At 52.3% G+C, this 18875-nt stretch overlaps 1 protein-coding gene, 1 non-coding gene and 1 pseudogene across 8 annotated transcripts; all 3 read right to left on the minus strand.

The window, feature by feature from the left end:
* Positions 1-4103: 4103 nt before the first annotated feature.
* Positions 4104-18037, minus strand: TMEM222 (transmembrane protein 222). 7 transcript variants are annotated; one of them, XR_012423879.1, is made up of 7 exons: positions 17821-18037; positions 9704-9788; positions 9373-9525; positions 8414-8445; positions 6489-6585; positions 6262-6392; positions 4104-5146 (listed from the first exon to the last, which is right to left on the minus strand). XR_012423879.1 is itself a non-coding variant. In XM_005544295.4 (6 exons), exons 1-6 carry the CDS (start codon positions 18012-18014, stop codon positions 5059-5061), a joined length of 627 nt encoding a protein of 208 aa, XP_005544352.1. In that variant the 5' UTR covers positions 18015-18037; the 3' UTR covers positions 4104-5058. The 7 variants fall into 7 exon arrangements, 4 of the variants coding, with proteins under 4 accessions (XP_005544352.1, XP_045232944.1, XP_073871682.1 ...); XR_012423880.1 differs by having other exon boundaries at positions 6489-6773; XR_012423877.1 differs by lacking the exon at positions 9373-9525 and having other exon boundaries at positions 6489-6773.
* Positions 14283-15006, minus strand: LOC141408536 (actin, cytoplasmic 1-like; annotated as a pseudogene).
* Positions 14884-14990, minus strand: LOC123570830 (U6 spliceosomal RNA). Its single transcript, XR_006695045.2, has one exon. It is a non-coding gene; the product is annotated as a U6 spliceosomal RNA (small nuclear RNA).
* Positions 18038-18875: the final 838 nt, after the last annotated feature.

Here is an 18875-nt window from a genome sequence, read left to right on the forward strand (position 1 = left end):
GAGAGGCCGGGCTTGGCCCCAGCTCCCCAGTTAGGCCGCCCTGCGCAGACTCCCTGCTCTGCCACTGGGTGTGCGACCTTAAGCAGGTCTCTTCCATTTCTTCTGATGCAAACTGTGGGTAGCAGTGTGCAAGGGGCCTATTCTAAGGGAAGTGAAAGTGCCCGGTGTGAGCTGGCAGAGTCGGGGTGAGGTGTCCCCACTCCAGCATAGTCCAATGCCCATGGCCATTTCAGCAGCGGCTGCCCTCTGTATCCACATGTACCTCTGGGACATGCTGGCCACAGCAGAGCAGCCCTCTCTGTCCCCTCTGCTGTCCTGGGCCCCATCTGTTTGAGGAGGCCTGAAATCTTCGAGTGCCAAGGTGAGGGTCCCACACTGGCACCCTGAACACCCTGAGCCCCTCTGAGCACCCCATTCTACACCCAGCTTCTGCCCACCCTGAGATTAGAAGGTTTAGGCCCTAGATTACATTGGCTTCAGGACCCTGAACCTCCTGGGTTGTCTTGGGCACAAGAGGCACACCAAAGCTTTCTGACTCCCCCCAAGTCCACTTCACTTTCCATGGCCTGCCCTGGCCCGACCCCCTCCCCTGAACCTAGGGCCATGGATTAAAGATTAGAGGGCTCCTCATAGACCCCTGGGAGAGGTAGGGCAAGGGGTGGTTTATAAACAAAACCGGTCTGGGCACGGTTACTCATGCTTGTAATCCCAGTACTTTGGGAGGTCGAGGTGGGCGGATTACTCTAGGACAGGAGTTTGAGACCAGTCTGGCCAACATGGTGAAACCCCATCTCTACTCAAAATAACAAAAATTAACTGGGCATGGTGGCGAGTGCTTGCAGTCCCAGCTACTCGGGAGGCTGAGGCAGGAGAATCGCTGGAACCCAGGAGGCGGCGGTTGTAGTGAGCTGAGATCTTGCCACTGCCCTCCAGCCTGGGCAACACAGCGAGACTCCGTCTCAGAAAAGCAAACAAAAAACCCACTCTTCCTCCCCGTCATCAGAACTGGCTCCCACCACCACTGAGAGACAGAGGGCCCCTCCTCCATCTCAGCCCACAGTTGAGGCTTCCCTACTTATTTTTTGCAAGTTAATCTTATTTTTCTCATCTGTTAAATGGGGGTAATAATCCCTCCTCAGAGGATTTTCACTAAAATTCAGTGAGATCCTTGAAGACTTTATTTATTTGTTTGTTTGTTTTGAGATGGAGTCTCGCTCTGTTGCCCAGGCTGGAGTGCAGTGGCACGTTCTTGGCTCACTGCAGCCTCCACCTCCTGGGTTCAAGTGATTCTCATGCCTCAGCCTCTCGAGTAGCTGGAACTACAGGTGCCCGCCACCATGCCCGGCTAATTTTTGTATTTTGAGTAGAGATGGGGTTTTACCATGTTGCCAGGCTGGTCTTGAACTCCTGGCCTCAGGTGATCCACCTGCCTCAGCCTCCCAAAGTGCTAGGATTACAGGAGTGAGCCACCTTGCCCAGTCCCCAGTAGACTCTTGATTAATGCATTTATGCACCCACACATGCAATACCCATTGAGCAGCTGCTGTGGGACCATTACTGTGATGCTGCCTCCTCCATTAAGGCCCTCAAAATGGAAGGAGAGTGGCCAACAGCATCCTCACACCTTCCTGCCATCCTGGTCCCGGCGCCTGCAATGATGTTTCTCTGCCCCCTTCTCACCTCTCAGCAGCCCTCCCTCCTGGAAGGCATGAAACTTCATTATCTGGTCTTCGGGTTTCTAAATTTCCCTTCCTTTCTCTGTTCTCCTGTCCTTCCTATAGCTGTGACTCCCTGACGCTGATACTTCCAGCCATCTCTCCTGCTGTGTTTCAACCTGCATTCATCTGGCCTCTTCACCACTTGAAACCTATTTCCAAGTTTCCACCTCTAACCAGCCCCCATCATCCTGGCCCCTGGCCTCCTGCTGCTTCCTGCCACCTCCGGGTGCTGTCCACACTTCACTCCAGGTGCCCTCCCATCTGTCTGTCTCCACTGTCCTCCCCCTGCCCAGGTCTCAGTCCCCGCTCAGCCTCTTCTGGAAGCCTCCTCTTCTCCTGCCTCCCTGTGGCCACACGAGGCCCCTCTGGCCCTTTGTTGCACAGCTTTCGAACATACTTTTCTTTGTCATCCTCTGGTTTGGAACGTGCCAGCAGACAGCCAGGCCATCCCTCGGGCCCATTCACACATTTCCAAACCAGTCCAGTCCCATTTAGACACGTCCTGAGATGGAAGCATCACCACTTCCCAGGACAGCCTGGCCCTCAGCCTGACCCTCAGGATTGCTGCCCTTACTCTGGCTTTCTCCCCTTCATCACCTATACCCGTAGAGCCTTAGCTACGGACTATTTCCTGTCCTTCAACACCCCTGGGCCTTCTGTGCTCCCTGTGGGAATACTTTTCCCCAGCTCTAGGACTCGCTCAGCCTCCTCGAGTTCAGTGCCCCTGCACTGCAGCCAGTCTCTAGGCAACGTCCCTCTGTTAAGAGGCAGGGTGCTAGAGGCCAGCAGATCTGGGTTAAAATCTGGCTCTGCCGCATGGTTCCCTTGTGGCCTGGGATCAATGACAATCCCTGTAAGCCTCACTCTCTTCCTTTATGAAGCGGGGACAATAGCCATCTCACAGGCCTGCTGCCGCCAGGAGAGCTTTTCACCTCCGCGGTCATTCTCCTTTTGCATCACAGCACCTCTCATTTCCACTCCTGTGCTCCAGTGAGGGCATCGCACAGGGTGGCTCTGAGTGGGGGCGCTGGAGCCCAGCTGCTGGGTTTGAACCATGGTTCCACTTTTCCTACCTCTGTGACCTGGAGCAAATCACTTCTCTGCTTACTTCTTCATCTGTAAAATGGGATGGTGGCATCTACCTTGTTGTGGGGCTGTTGTGAGGCTAAGACGATATTTCATCACAAGGCCTAACACAGAGTAAGCACTCGCTGTTGGTGACTTTTTTTTTTTTTGAGAGACAGGGACTTAGGCCGGGCACAGTAACTCACACCTGTAATTCCAGCACATTGGGAGGCCGAAGCAGGCAGATCACGAGGTCAGGAGTTTGAGACCAGCCTGGCCAACATGGTGAAACCCTGTCTCTACTGAAAATAATGGCTTCTGCCTATAATCTCAGCATTTTGGGAGGCTGAGGCAGGCGGTTCACCTGAGGAGTTTGAGATCAGCCTGGCCAACATGGTAAAACCCTGCCTCTCCTAAAAATACAAATTAATATTTGTATGGTAGGCACCTGTAATCCCAGCTATTTGGGAAGCTGAGGCATGAGAATTACTTGAACTCAGGAGGCAGGCATTGCAGTGAGCTGAGAACGCACCATTGCACTCCAGCTTGGGCAACGGAGTGAGATTCTGTCTCCCAAAAAATAAAGAAAGAAAAAGGAGAAAAAAGAAAAGTAAATGGAATTGCTCTGAAGTGGGGAGAGGGCACCTTTGCCTTGCCCTGGAGAAGTCTCAGGCTTGGAGACCACAGCACTACAGGGTCTGGGGTGAGCTGGCAGATGCCTGACCAGGGACTCCATGGTCAGCTGCTAGAGCATGTCCTCAAGGTCACCTTCGAGACCAAATCCTTGGCTAGTTCAACTTAAGTGATGCATGGACAGGATTGGGAAAGGCTTCAGGGAGGAAGCAGCTTTTAAGCTGGGCCTTGGTTAGGCAGGGCCGCCATGAGAGGGACGGTGGAGAGCAAAGGATCAGAGGTAGGCGAGGGCTGGATGGATACAGGGGCCAGAGGCTGGCAGTGCTCTTAGCTCATCCCCAACTCTGCACCCCTGGGGGCGGTGGGGACAGCAGTGGAGGCCCTACTCAGCCCTAACCCCAATCCTACAAGTCCTTCCCAACAGGGACAATGGAAGGGGTTTCAATGCTCACCTGCCTCAAGAGGAAAGCTTTGGAAGGGAATGTAGAATGGCAGGGAATTCCCAAACTGCAGGGGCGGGATATACCTGAGGGATGCTGATGGCTCCAGGCATTGGACACAGACTCAACCATGGTGCTGGCAACCAGACCCTTGTCAAGGGTAAGAGGGTCCCAAGAATACCAAGACGCTATGAGTTGAGGGGCGAGGGGGCCCCAGAGAGGGAGAAAACAATGACAGGGCACCAACTGGAGTCAAAAGTCTTTATTGTCCTGCCCCGGAACCCTTCCCAAAGGAATCCACAGAGCAGAGGGGTGAGGTGGGCGGCACAGGGCCTTGGTGACGTGAAGAAAGGGGGAGCTGGAGTTAGGCGGTGGACAGCCCCTTCAGTTCCCTGATGGCACTGGCTGTGCTGGCAGGCCACCCAGGGGAGCCATCACCAGCGTGATGTCCACACCTGGGGCTGGGGCTGAGTGCTGTCTACACTGCTCTGTCTACACAGTCACTCTGGCACTTGTCAGGTCCACTCACCTCTCTCGCCCCAAACTGCAGGGGTAGATGGGTCCAATGCTGGGAGGCACTGGGAGGCCGTGGGACAGTGAAGAGAGGACTGCATGGGCTGGAGGATGCCAGGTGGGCACACATGTCCCCCAGGGCAGTTGCCGGCAGAAGTCTGACAAAGGGACCAGCCAGCCCCTCCGGACCATTCTAGAGGTCACTGGTGAAGGTCCTAGGGCAGCTTGGCTTATAGAGACTACTAAGTGTACCCCACCCCATGCTGGGACCAGAGCTAATGCAGGACAGGCTCCCAATCCAGCTCTGGTCCCAAGGCCACCTTGACAGGTGAGCCCAAATGTCCTCCTCTCCCCGTTCTGGGCTGGGCTGAGGCAGGACCCCAGCAGGCAGTGACGGGAGCAGCTTTACAGAGGGAAGACAAGGCCTTTCAACAGAAGAACAAAGGGGCTTCCAGGGCCGGAGTCACAGGCCTGGGGAGGAGGGAACAGGGTGCTTCTGAGAGGCAGGGAGACAACAAACCCCCGCCTCATGCTGGTCCTCAGCCCTTCCATCCTGCCAGCCCCGATCCCCGGTCCACAACAGCAGGCCCAACCGTGCCTTTTGGGGTGAGGAGAAAAAAATCTGGAACCAAAAGGGATGGCGGCTGTTTCCTCGGGACCCTGGTGGGTGCGGGGCCACAGAGCAGCCATCACCGGAGGTTAAAGACCAAGCTGACGGTGAGGATGATGCCCAGGAGAAGGATGAACGGCAGCCAGGTCTTCACGAAGGCCCCAACACTGACAGAGAGAAAGGAGAGAGCATAGGTGGGCAGGGCCTGGTGAGCAGGTATGCGGCCCACAGCCCTGTGCACCCACAGACCCTGATGGTGCTGCCATCCCTAAGGAAAACCCTACAACCAACCCCTCACCCCAAACTCGGTCAATCAAGGAAGCAGGGTGGGCCTGGTTGCTCACTATGGGGGATCACCAGCTATGGTCCTGGTCAGGGGCTGCTCCACGCTCCTGGTGGAGATTTACGGACACCTCGATGGTTGGGAACAGGAGACATGCTCCCCCTTTCTAGGCTTCACTGGCTCCATCTATAGCCACCCACCTCTGGGGTGAGGTCTCCAGCAAGAGGACCAGGAATTGCAGTTTCGGTATGGAAGCCACATGTGCCCTCTGCCCACGGACTTCATAATGGGGACTGCTGGGAGGTCTGGGGCTGGCAGGGGTCAGCAGTGTTGTGGCTGCAGCAAAGCAGCTGGGAGCCGGCGGCCTGAGTTCAACCTATGTGTGACCACAGTTATTCTCACGGGACTTCTAAAAGCCATGCAGTACTTAAAAATATCCCTAAAAGTCTGCTTTTCAGAAGCTCTTAATGATGAACATGGCTAAGAGGAAAGCTTGGAGAGGCGGCCAGATCAGCACTAGCCTATGCTGGCTCACGAGTCTGGGCTCTGCTGTGGCCATGCTGTGGGGACCATGGGCGACTCACTCAACCTCTCTGCCTGGGAAGGGACCTGTGGGGGCAGTCATTCTGAGAGGATCTATCTGCCCACTCTACCGGAGCACAGGTATCTGTAGAAGCCTCCCTGAGGCGCCGGAATCATTGTCTGCATTTCACCAAGGACAGCTGTGGCTCAGAGAGACCAAGGCAGTTGCCCATGGTCTCACAGCGGGTAAGTGCCAGAGCTGCATTTGGGGCCCAGGTGGAGCTGGACTCCAGTACAGCCACCTCCCTCTCCACCAGGCCCTTAGCTCGTCACTCTAGAACCACCACGGCTCCAACTGGCATCTAGATGTTCCAACTGTCCCGGCTGACTGCAGTTCGCCAGGAATGGTCTTTCTAGGATCCTTGGGAGAGCAGCCTCTGCGCAGCGTGTGGGTGGGCGGGCAAGAGGGCAGCTCACCTGACGTACTTCCCATAGAGCAGGCAGAAGAAGCAGAGCGTCACCATATTCCAGTTGGTGCTGTTGTTGTAGCGCATCAGATTCAGGGCCAATGCCACGTGCGAGTGGCAGTTGTCACAGCAGAGATTGTGCTGGAGGCACCGGAAGGGCTGGTCAGGACAGGCTGCAAGGGAGTCTCCCCCCTGGTCCCAGCCTGGGGAGTGCTGGTGCCGCCCTGGCCCACCTACCATGCGGTGCTTGTACTCCTCAGAGGCATCATGCACGGCCGTGTCCCACGCGTTGGGCCCGCTAGCATAGACCTGAGCAGGGTCCAACTTCCAGTACCTGGTGGGAGAGAAGGGCTCTGGAAACTGACTTGGCTCCTTTGTGCCCTCAGCTCTACGCATGTCGTCTGAGGCCTGCCCTGTGCCCGGGCCTGAGCTGGGTGCCAAGGTGTGCAGTGAACCACATCTGGGGTGTCACGTGGCAGTCAACTGTGACATAGGGTGAGGTGGCCGGTGCCATGGGGGATCCTGGGGGGATATGGAATGAAGTTAGGGGTGCTATGCTCTGAGAGTCTGTGTCCCCACCAAATTCATATGTTGAAATCTTAACCCCCAAGGTGATGGTATGAGGAGGTGGGGCCTTTGGGAGGTGATTAGCTCTCATGAATGGGATCCATGTCCTTATAAAAGAGCCCTGAGGGAGACCCCTCACCCCTCCACCACGGCGGGACACAGTGGGAAGGCGCCTCAGGTCCTCACTAGACACTGACTCTACCAGCACCTGCACCCAGGACTGTCCAGTCTTCAGAATTGTAAGAAATACATTTCTGCTGTTTCTAAGATACCCAATCGATGAGATTTTGTTATGGCAGCCAGAAGGACTAAGATGGGGTGTGAGGCGGCTTCCTGGAGGTGACACCTGGGTCCAGTCTGAAGGAAGAGGGTTAGCCAGGCAAAGAAAGAAGAGGTGGGCATTCCAGGCCAAGGGAACAGCTTAAGCTAAGTGAGAGGCATAAAATTGTGCAGTGTGTCCCATAACTGAAGTGACTGAGCCCTCCTGGAGGATGCGGAAGGAGGAACACGGTGATGGAATGCTGGCAGCTAAGGCTGGAGATGCAGGTGAGGCCACATCATGTGGGGAGTTTACCCAGCAGCAAGCACTCTCCCTGTCTCCCATGCAGCTTGCCAGGGTGAGTGGGAGGGAAGCTGATGGTGCTAAAGCCCATAAACCTCAAGGTGGGTGAGGCTCCAAGCACCAGAGTGCCCGGTGGGTCTCAGGCCAAGGAGAGCTAGGAGGTCAGGGTGCCCCCTGGCTGTTGTGTAGGGGAATGGCTTGGTGGAGGAGTCTAGAGACCACGGCCTGGACTGGGGCCGCTTAGGGGCTACTGCTTGGAAAATGATGCCCTTAAAGCTGTCCTTGAAGAGCAGCTGGCAGCGAATACCTGGCGGCCCAGAGGCTCCTGGACCACACTGCCGCCTGCCGGAGGAAGCCAGAGCAGGCAGCAGGAAGCCCTGCTCCAGGCCATCTCGGCTGTGTGGGACACCAACTCCTCCTTGGCCCTGTCCCTCCCCCAAGTGCAGCCTTGGGCAACAGGTCACCTGAGGACACTGATGACTGAGGCACTGTCACCAGGCCCGCAGCTGAGGTGGGCACCCAAGACTGCAAAGATGAAGACAAAATGTCCCAAAACCAAACCAGCAATAGCTCCCAAAAGGCTGAACAGTTTTTATTCTCTCCAACCAGAACTTTCCAGCAGAGCTCCAAACAATGCCTCTCTTCTACCTTCCATAGCTCATTTGTTCCCAAAGGGCGGGAGAGTGAGTCTCGAGGGAGACAGATCTGGGTGTGGGTCCCAGCTCTGCCACTTCCTGTGTGACCCTGACCAAGTCCCTTCCCTTTCCTCACCCTTGCCATGGAGTTGAACATACAAACCTGAAGAGCTGTGGTAAGGCCCAGATGGTCTACAGGTAAAGGCCCTAGCCAGGGGCTGGTGCGGTAGGCACTCCGTACGGGGCTGCCATGCTCTGGTGGACCCTGGCTGACTCCCCCTCCACCCCAAATACTCTATCCTCAGGGTGCTGTCCCCTACTGTGCCCCAGAAGGCCTGGCCCACCTGGGCAGGAGCAACCTGCCTCTAGAGCCAGTCACATGGGTGTTCATCACTTACTTGGCAGGCTTTCCAAAGGCCATATTGTCCTCCTGTTGAGGGACAAAAGCAGAGGTCAGTAAAGAACTTACATTGGGGCCAGATGACAAACCTGGGTAGGTGGTGGAAGCGCAGTGACTTAGAAGGGGGTATGTCTGGGGTGGGGGGGCCAGAAGTGGTGCCTGGGTCCTGCCTTGGGGCTGGCATGGCATCTGAAGAGCTAGCGGCTGTTCTGCAGGAAGAAGGCAGTGTGGCACAAGTGCACAGAGCACTGCATCAGAGATAAAGACCTAGGGCTCCAACTGCCACTGTCCCTTCGTGTGGCACCCAGGAATTCTCTTGCCCTCTCTGGGCCTCATTGTCTCCAAGTTCTCTGGTCAGTCTTCTCTGATCTTTGAGGACCAGCAGGAGGTTTCCATCATGGTCTGGCCTCCAGACTCAGCAGTGGTGGCCCACATGGAGCCCATTTCCGCACCCAGCAGTCTGCATTCATAGCAGGGCGGAGGCCCTGGGCCCAGAGGGACTTCCTGTGAGGGAGACTCTGCAGTGAAGTCCTAGACTCATCACATTAGACCTGGGGTACAGGAGTTACACAGAGACAGACTCTGGGTGCAGATCAGGGAGACCCTGCTGACAGACCTGGCCAATGATTAATCACCATAAAAATATATGACAAAGTAATGGATGTGAAAGTATTTTTAAGTACAAAGTGACAGACCTTTGTCGTGTTAAGATGATCATGACAACTATTAATATAAATAGGTTGGTGCCACCACACCCCTTCAGTCCAGTCTCTGACACCTGGAGACAGGATGATGCATGCTTCTCTGCTGCTGGCCCACTGGACCAGTCTCGGTCACATCCCCAGGGAACAGACCTGAGAACACAGCTGGTTCATTCTAAAGCCCCACCCCCTCTTCTCCATGACCACACCCAGGGAACCGTATCAGCCTCCCCTGTCCCCCCACCTTGACTCCCACCTTCTGAAGGTCCAGAGATGTGGTTCCTGGATGGTCTGACTCTCCACTCTTGCCTCTAATCCCTACCCATGTCTCGGTACCCCAGGGGTGGGGGCAAAGGGCTGGGTCAGTTACTTAAGAATCCTTCTGGCCACACTGCCCTCCCGGCCTGTCCTGGAGGCAAGAGAAGGGGGAAAGGGGTCAAACACTGGTGAGGGGTACAGGGCCAGGGCCAGGACTGCGGGTTATCTGTGTTCTCCTGGGTCTGGGGAGACAGGAAACCTGCAGGCAAGACAGGACAGCCTTCCACTTAAACCTTGGACCCCCCAGGGTGGGCAGAATGGGGACTCACCGAGACAAAGTAGGGGCCTGCGAAGTCCCGAATGACTCCTGTGGATGTGCAGATGCCCATGTGGCCGATGATGGGGAAAAACCACCTGTGAGGAAAAGGACAGGGAAGGGACAGAGCTTAGGGGATCTTTCAGCCAGTTAAGACAGATGCTGGGGACGCTTCATACCGCACAGAAGCATGTGAATATTACGTTTCGTTGATGAACGGCCATTCGGGTGATTCAGAGGGCTGGGGAAGCACAGACAAGGGCAACTGCAAACTGACAGCACAATGGGATACCTCGGCATCCCACCAGGACAGCTGTAACTCAAACGACAGCAACACCGATGCAGGTGAGGGCAAGGGACAACCAGCGCTCTCTCATTCATTGCTGGTGGGAGGGATGAACTGTTTCTACCACTTATTTATTTATTTTTAAACAGAGTCTCACTCTGTCGCTCAGGCTGGAGTACAGTGGCATAATCTTGGCTCACTGCAACCTCCACCTCCCGGGTTCAAGCAATTCTCCTGCCTCAGCCACCTGAGTAGCTAGGACTACAGGTGCATGCCAGCATGCCTGGCTAATTTTTGTATTTTTAGCAGACACGCGGTTTCATCATGTTGGCCAGGCTGGTCTCGAACTCCCAACCTCAGGTGAACTGCCTGACTCAGCCTCCCAAAGTGCCGGAATTACAGGCGTGAGCCACCGCGCCCGGACTGTTTCTACCATTGGGGAAAACAGTTTGGCACTATACTCTATGCCTCAGCAGCTTCACTTTTGGAGCCCTCTTTGCCCTCACCCCTGGGAAATAACATTTGCCAAAACTCATTGAACTGTACTCTTAAAATGTGTACATTTTATTGTATATAACTATAATTCAATAAAATTGATAAAAACAACTATAAAGAATCCAAATGTCCAACAGTACAATGAGTAAGTGTGGTATAGTTATACATTGAAATAGTCCATAATAATGAAAAAGAGTGTAACTTCTTTTTTTTTTGGAGTGTAACTTCTGATACACACAACATAGGCTTTCACAGACATAAGGGTGAATGAAGGAAATCTTACACAGAGTACATAACACAGCACTCTGTTTACACGAAGTCCAAGAAAAGGCAAAACTGATCTACGGCTAGAGGTCCACAGCAGGGAGGAATCTGTGGTAGAACTGACTGTGAGGGCACAAGGGGGTCCTGTGGGTGTTGGCAATGCTTTCTAGCCTCTGTCTGGGTGGTGGTTACATGAGTGTGTGATATGCAAAAATTCTTTCAGCTGTATACCTGAGATTCGTGCACCGTTCGGTACATAAGTTATACCTCAATAAGAAAGTTAAAAAAAAAAAAGGTGGGCGGACATGACACCAATGTGGGTGGGGGAGTTCAGGAAAGGCTTCCCTGAGAAAATAACGAAGAAACAGAATGTGCAAGGGTAGAAATTGGAACAGAAGCATAGTGTATGCCAGGAAATAAAAGTTCCTTTTAAAAAAAAACATGGGCATTAAAAAACAACAACAAATCCCAGATGCACCCCAATATGCCACACATAGGAACCCCAGACCTGTCTGCGTTCTAAGAACCATGGCCCTACAGGACCTGGGTGCTGGAGAGACTGATGCAGTTTAAGGAGAACTCACAGGGCCAGTGGCCAGGTCCTGGCCTCAATGCTGTCTGGGCACGAGCACAAAGCACCTGGCTAGGGGTGGAGGCCAAGCCTCCAGAGAGGCAGTTCAAAAAAGCAGTTACAGGGGACTGGGGTGGAGTCAGTAAAGATTTCACAGAGGAGGTGACTTTTAACCTTGACCTGTGAAAGGACAGAACATCGACAGGCAGAAAACACCACTGCAGAGCAAGAAAGTGGTGCATGTGCCTGCAAGAATGAAAGGGGGAGAGGTCAGCTCAGGGGCCACTGCTGTACCACTGGCAAGAGATGACGGAGGTCCTGACTAGAGGATCCGGGCAGGGTGGTGAAAAGCACATGGATTCAAAAGATCTTTCAAATGAAGACGGGAGAGTTTACGACTGACAGGACAGGGGTCTTCCGGGTCTACAGCTTCAGCGCTTGAGAGGATGTTGGGGACAGAGTGGTCTTTTGAGAACTGAATTCAGATTCCATCATTCCCCTGCTCAATGCCCATTAATGGCTTCCTACTACACTTATAATACACTTCAAACTTCTTCCAACACTGTGGCGGTAATTATCCCTCGAACCTCTTCTCACTCCCCTCTCTAGCTACACTGCCTGCTTGTGGCTCCTCAAACATGCCGAATCCTCCCACCCCATGCTTTCTCTGTATCTGCCCTCTCCACCGTCTGCAACACTCTTCCCCAAGAGCATGGCACAGCTAACTCCTCACTGATTAGGCCTCAGCCTCACTGTCAGCTTCGGAGGTCTTGCCTGAACGGTGTCTTCCTGCACAGCCACCCAATCCCAGATTCCACTACAATGCTTTACTTCCCTCATAGTATCTACTACTATCCAAAATTATCTCAGTTATTTACATGCTGTCTCTCCACTAGCACATAAGCTCGGAGACAGCAAGGATTTTGTCTTGTTTATTACGGCAGTGCCTGCATATAGCTGCAACTCACTAAATATTTGTTGACTAAATAATGAATGAACATCCTGCATTTAAGAGTGGAGTCAGGGTCTGGGTGCTGTGGCTCACGCCTGTAATCCTAGCACTTTGGAAGGCCAAGGCAGTTGGATTGCTTGAGCCCAGGAATTTGAGGCCAGCCTGGGCAACACAGTGAAACCCTGTATCTAAAAAAATATCTAAAAATTAGCTGGAGGATCGCTTGATTCCAGGAAGTTGAGGTTGCAGTAAGCCAAGGCCAGGCTCAGTGGCTCACGCCTGTAATCCCAGCACTTTGGGAGGCAGAGGCCGGTGGATGACTTGAGGTCAGGAGTTCAAGACCAGCCTGGCAAACATGGGGAAACCCTGCCTATATTAAAAATACAAAAATTAGCTGGGCATGGTGACGTGTGCCTGTAGTCCCAGTTACTCGAGAGGCTGAGGCACGAGAATCACTTGAACCCCAGAGGCGGAGGTTGCAGTGAGCTGAGATCACGCCACTGCACTCCAGCCTGGGTGACAGAGCAAGACTCTGTCTCTAAATAAATGAATAAATAAATAAACAAACAAATAAAAAATTAAAAACAACAAACACACACCAAGAGTGAAGTCATGCTCAGATATCATCTGGGTTGAGGCTTGACTTTGTTCTGGGCAAGTTACTCATTCTCATCTCTCTGTGGATAGTAAAAGTTACCTTAATGAGGAGCTACTGTGAGGATTAAATGGCTAGACTTATCCATTTACACAGTGCCTAGGACCCTGCTTTCTGCTTGGCAGCTGCTCAGTGTTGTCATCTCGAGGTATTCAATACATAAGCACTATCTGACTGCACTAACATAGAATAAGTTGCAGAAGATCCATAGGCCACAGGATGAACACTCAGGATTATGGGAAAGTAGCTCATCCTGATCTCAGGACTGCCCTCCACCCCCATCTCTGCCCCCATTCTTTTCATCTGCTTGGGAGGAAGTCTGGGTCCAACCAGGATTCCACACGCCACAGCTGTGCTGGCAGCAGCTGATGGAAATCAGAGTAAAGGCTGGAAGCCCCAGAGAAGAAACCCTCAGAGTGGTTTGTCAGCCTGGAAGCTCCAGGAAGGCAGGTCCAGAGCCGCTTTGTGGACTAACTTCTATTCAGGATCTAGTATATAATAGGTGCTTTATAAAGATTTAATGAATGAATAAATGACTCACTCACCCTGGAGCTCAATCTGGGAAGGTAGGCTAACTCAGCAAAAAAGCCCCACACTGGCTTCTAAGCCTTACTTCCTCATCTATAAAATGGGGACAACAGTATCTATTTTCATAGGTTGACATAAGGATTGAATGAGTGAACATACAATGTTTAGGACAGAGGAAGCATCTAATCTAGCTGTTTTTTTAGTAGCAGCAGCCATTAAACTGGTTTTTATTTCTTTTTTTTTTTTTTTTTTTTTTTGGTTACTGCAGCACTTTTATTTTTCCTTCACAATGACGTGCTGCTGGGGCCTAATGTTCTCACGTAACAGTAGAAAAACAAAATCTGTTCTCATCTCTTTAAAGAATTGAGAACTGCATACAAAAAACCTTACATAAATTAGAACCATGAATATATTTACAGGTGTAAATGCAAACCGCTTCCAACTCAAGGCAAGTAACGGCCCACAGTGTTCTGGCAGGAAAACATCAGCTAAGAAAGGAAACTGGGTCCTATGGCTTTGACTTGCCAACCCTGACAGACCCGCAGGACAGAAACAACTGGTTCAGGAGCCCTTGCCAGCCTCCAGAGAAATCCCAGAACACTCAGCCATGATATATTAATACCCTGCACAGATTGGAGACTGCTGGCCACGCAGACTCACCAAGCCACAGGCTTGTCTTCCACAAGCACGTTCTGACCTTACCATGCAGTGACCAAGCCACATGTACTAAGGGTTGAAAGCAAAGATGCGTACAGGGTATTAAACAAATACCAAGGGGAACAGTTAACTTGAATACAAGGTCAAAATCAGCAACAAGTTCTACAATCCCGTGCTGGTATCAGATACAAGCTTCAAGGACAATTTCTTTTCGAAGGCTTATTACAGTTTCGTGAGGCTAGCATGAGGTGTATGCATTTGCCAGGGGCAAATTTACACTTCTGAATTAACCCATGCAGCAAATGCTATGCATCTGCTCGCAGTCCATTTAGAAGCATTTGCAGTGGACGACAGAGGGGCCTGACTTGTACTCCTGCTTGCTAATCCACATCTGCTAGAAGGTGGACAGTGAGGCCAGGATGGAGCCGCTGATCCACATCGAGTACTTGCACTATGAGCTTCATCTTCATGGTGCTGGGTGCCATGGCGTTGATCTCTTTCTGTATCCTGTCGGTGATGCCCGGATACATGGTGGTGCCGCCGGACAGCACCACGTTGGTGTACAGGTCTTTGCGGATGTCCACATCACACTTCATGATGGAGCTGAACGTGGTCTCGTGGATTCCGCAAGATTCCATACCCAGGAAGGAAGGCTGGAACAGCGCCTCCAGACACTGGAACCGCTTGTTGCCGATGGTGATGACCTGGCCATCGGGCAGCTCGTAGCTCTTCTTCAGGGAGGAGGATGCAGCAGTGGCCATCTCCTGCTCGAAGTCCAGGGTGACAAAAATATGGAATGCTTCACGAATCTGCGTGTCATCCTGGCGCAGGGGCCATGCAAATCTTCTCTGTATTGTTCCAATTTTAGTATACGTGCTGCCGAGGCGAGCACTAAACTGGTTTTTCAAGCAGAATTACCAACATCTCTGAGAGGGTAGACAGATCTTTGGGTTCCATTTCCTCCTCTGATCTCTCCTCAAGACAGGTGAGAGTTCCTTGTGTCACATCTATGCCTAGCTCTGCAATCATCACTATACACTAATACTACGATGGCTAATTGACCTTTACCTCCCTCCTGCTGGAGGTAAGTCCTTTGAAGGTGACATGGTTTGGATCTGTCCCCACCAAATCTCCTGTCAAACTGCAGTCCCCATGTTGGAGGTGGGGCCTGGTGGTGGGATCATGAGGCTAGCTTTCTCATAAATGGTTCAGCACCATCCCTTTGGTGCTGTTCTCGTGGTAGTGAGTTTTCCCAAGATCTGGTTGTTTCAAAGTGTATAGTATCTCCCCCCTCACTCCCTCTTGCTCCTAATCCTGCCATGTGAGATGCCTCGCTCCCCCTCTGCTTTACACCATGACTGGAAGCTTCCTGAGGTCTCCCCAGAAGCAGAAGCTGCTATGCTTCCCGTATAGCCTGCAGAAGCATGAATCAATCAAACCTCTTATCTTTACAAATTATCCAGTCTCAAGTATTAGTGCAAGAATGGACTAACACAGAAGGGAACATGAACCGTTTGACAGGAACAGAGCATCTTATTCATCTTGTCTTATAAACACCTGTACACAGATCTGAACAGAAATGGGCTATGAGCTGCTTTTGGCCCAGATGATCAGGCATTGTGGTGCCTCCACCTCACGCTGCTACCACCCTCTGTGGAGGACCATGCCACAAATGGTGTTTTTGAGAATAAGAAAGGCTAAAGAGAGTTTAGGATCACAAGACAGTTTTAAGAAAATCAATACATTTCCTGAGTATCCCTCCCTGTTATTTTCTTTCTTTCTTTTTTTTTTTTTTTTTGAGACGGAGTTTTGCTCTTGTTGCCCAGGCTGGAGTGCAAAGGCACAATTTTGGCTCACCGCAACCTCCACCTCCTGGGATCAAGCGATTCTCCTGCCTCAGCCTCCTGAGTAGCTGAGATTCCAGGCATGCGCCACCACCCCGGCTAATTTTGTATTTTTAGTAGAGATGGGGTTTCTCCATGTTGGTCAGGCTGGTCTTGAACTCACGACCTCAGGTGATTCGCCTGCCTTGGCCTCCCAAAGTGCTGGGATTACAGGCGTGAGCCACCACACCCGGCCCCTCCCTGTTATTTTCACACTAATATTTTATTTTCTTCACATCACTAATCACTATCAGGTGCTCTTTTATTAGCTTACTTATTTACTGTCTATCTCCTTCCACTATGACTTAAACTCTCAAAGGTGTAAAGACCATATCTCCTTTATTCATCACTGTATATTCACATCACCTAGAACTATCTGGGAACACAGGGGTCACTTAGCACATGTGTTAAAAGAACACTGAATGAATTAATGTACACATTTTCCTAAGATTTTATTTCATTATTTGAGACGGAGTTTCACTGTGTTGCCCACGCTGGAGTGCAGGGGTGCAATCTCGGCTCACTGCAAACTCCACTTGCCGGGTTCAGGCAATTCTCCTGCCTTAGCTTCCAGAGTAGCTGGGATTATAGGCACGTGCCACTATGCCCAGCTAATTTATCACCACGTTGGCCAGGCTGGTCTCAAACTCCCGATCCACCTGCCTTGGCCTCCCAAAGTGCTGGGATTACAGGCATGAGCCACGGCGCCTGGCCCAAGATTTTATTTTTAAAGAACAGTTGGATGCTCTTATGTGCATAAGTATTTGAAAACACAAAATAATTCAAGTATTTTAACATAATTTAAAAACTACGATCTTTTTAGAATCAGCAACACCTAAGGCCCCAAATGATCCCTTCTCCACATCACCACTTGGCTGTTACTGATATCAGGGGAACAAGTTATCCCATCAGGTGAGAGTGGATAAAACATAGGGCAAAGAGCAAGTTAGATCAGAAAACTGAGTTCTTAATGCCTTTGCTTATTGGGGTGCGAACCTGATCAAGACACTTAATGCTACAAGCAGCTCAGCTTCACCATCTGAGAAGATAACCCACCTTAGAAAATGGATGTTTAATTCTGAGAAAATGGATGTTTAAGAGCTTGGCAAACTGTCCAGCACGGTGAGGAGAGGTTATATTTATCAGCTGTCAAGGCTGAAGCAGGAGGGCAAACCACCTCTCCCCTTATGAGAGCTCCTCCCAAAAGGCGGCAAGCGGTACCAGAACACCTGCTTCTCCCCTGACAAAGGCTGACGTTATAGAAAGAACTTTGGTCTGTGAGGCAGACAACCTGGGATCTAAACCCGCTTTACAACTGAGATGGCACGTGAGACAAAGGGTTGGACTTCCAGATCTCTGGGGGCCCTTCCAATGTTGACATCCCAGGATCTTGTGTGGTCCCAACCAAACTCCCACTCCTGCTCCCAGACCCAGCAGGATGTCGAATATGGTAAGCGACCAGTAAGCATTTGCTCAATGAGTGAATAAACCAGTGAATTAATAAAAATGTCTCCTCAGATCCGATGAGGGACTCCCTCTTCTACACACTCACAGCTCGAGTCTCCCAGCCACTTGCCCTTTCCTGCTGGCCTACAACTCTCTACCCGGCTACACTAGGTGTATTGAGAGCAGGGAGCGTGTCCCAACGGTGTGCACAAATTGGCACTGCATGGACGGCGGGGTTCTGGTGACTGGGCGAGACGTGCGGGCCAGACCAGAGGAAAAGGCTTGCTGCGCGTCGGGGCCGGAGGCTAGCCCGGGCCAGCCGAGGGACACCAAGTGGACTCCGGTTCTCCCTGGGCCCTCCTCGTCCCCAGGCGGATGCCGGAAGAGACTCACGTGAGCACCGGGATGGGCGTCCACACCACGCAGTAGGGGAAACGGCTCCGTTCCACGTCCATGGCGACGCCGCCGGAGCCGTGATATTGCTTCATGTCCGTCTCGGCCGCCGTCGGCGCCTCCACTTCCGCCATCCTGGGCGGGGGTGGCGGCGGCGGCAACAAGAGCGGAGAACCCCCTTCCGCTTCCGCCATGCTGCGCGCGCCCCGCTGCGACTGGCCCCGGCTCTAGTGGCGTCACTTCCGGGAGATGGGTCCGCTCCGCTTTGCTTTCCCCCGGGAATCCGAGCCGCGTCCTTCTGGGCCCGGCCAGCCCCGCCCCACTCCGTCTGGGCCTGCCAGCCCCGAGTCTTTGCAGCTTACGCCCCGCGGCTGCAGAAAGGATGCCCTCAGGCAGTTCGCAGTTTAGCGCCGGAGACTTATAAAGAACTCTGTAATTCAGTACGCTGAGGGCTCTTAGGAGGTGTGGTACAGTCGCTATTTATTGAGCACTTCTTAGGTGCCAAGCACTTGACAAGAATTGTTTTTTTTTTTTTTTTTTTTTTTTTTTTTTGAGACGGAGTCTGGCTCTGTCGCCCGGGCTGGAGTGCAGTGGCCGGATCTCAGCTCACTGCAAGCTCCGCCTCCCGGGTTCACGCCATTCTCCTGCCTCAGCCTCCCGAGTAGCTGGGACCACAGGCGCCCGCCACCTCGCCCGGCTAGTTTTTTGTATTTTTAGTAGAGACGGGGTTTCACCGTATTAGCCAGGATGGTCTCGATCTCCTGACCTCGTGATCCGCCCGTCTCAGCCTCCCAAAGTGCTGGGATTACAGGCTTGAGCCACCGCGCCCGGCAAGAATTGTTTCTAATCCCCATAAACTGATTAGACATCCAAATTAGGTATTTCCCTTCTGTTACAAGTGAGAAACTGAGGCTCAAGAGGTGAGGTGAGAGGCCACGATTCAAACCCAAGTCTTTTTTTTGGGGGGGGCGGAATTTTTTGCTCTTGTTGCCCAGGCTGGAATGCAATGGCACGATGTCGGCTCACTGCAACCTCCACCTCCCAGGTGCAGGCGA

Source organism: Macaca fascicularis, chromosome 1, assembly GCF_037993035.2.
Source record: "Macaca fascicularis isolate 582-1 chromosome 1, T2T-MFA8v1.1".
In the NCBI taxonomy this organism is placed as follows: Eukaryota; Metazoa; Chordata; class Mammalia; order Primates; family Cercopithecidae; genus Macaca; species Macaca fascicularis.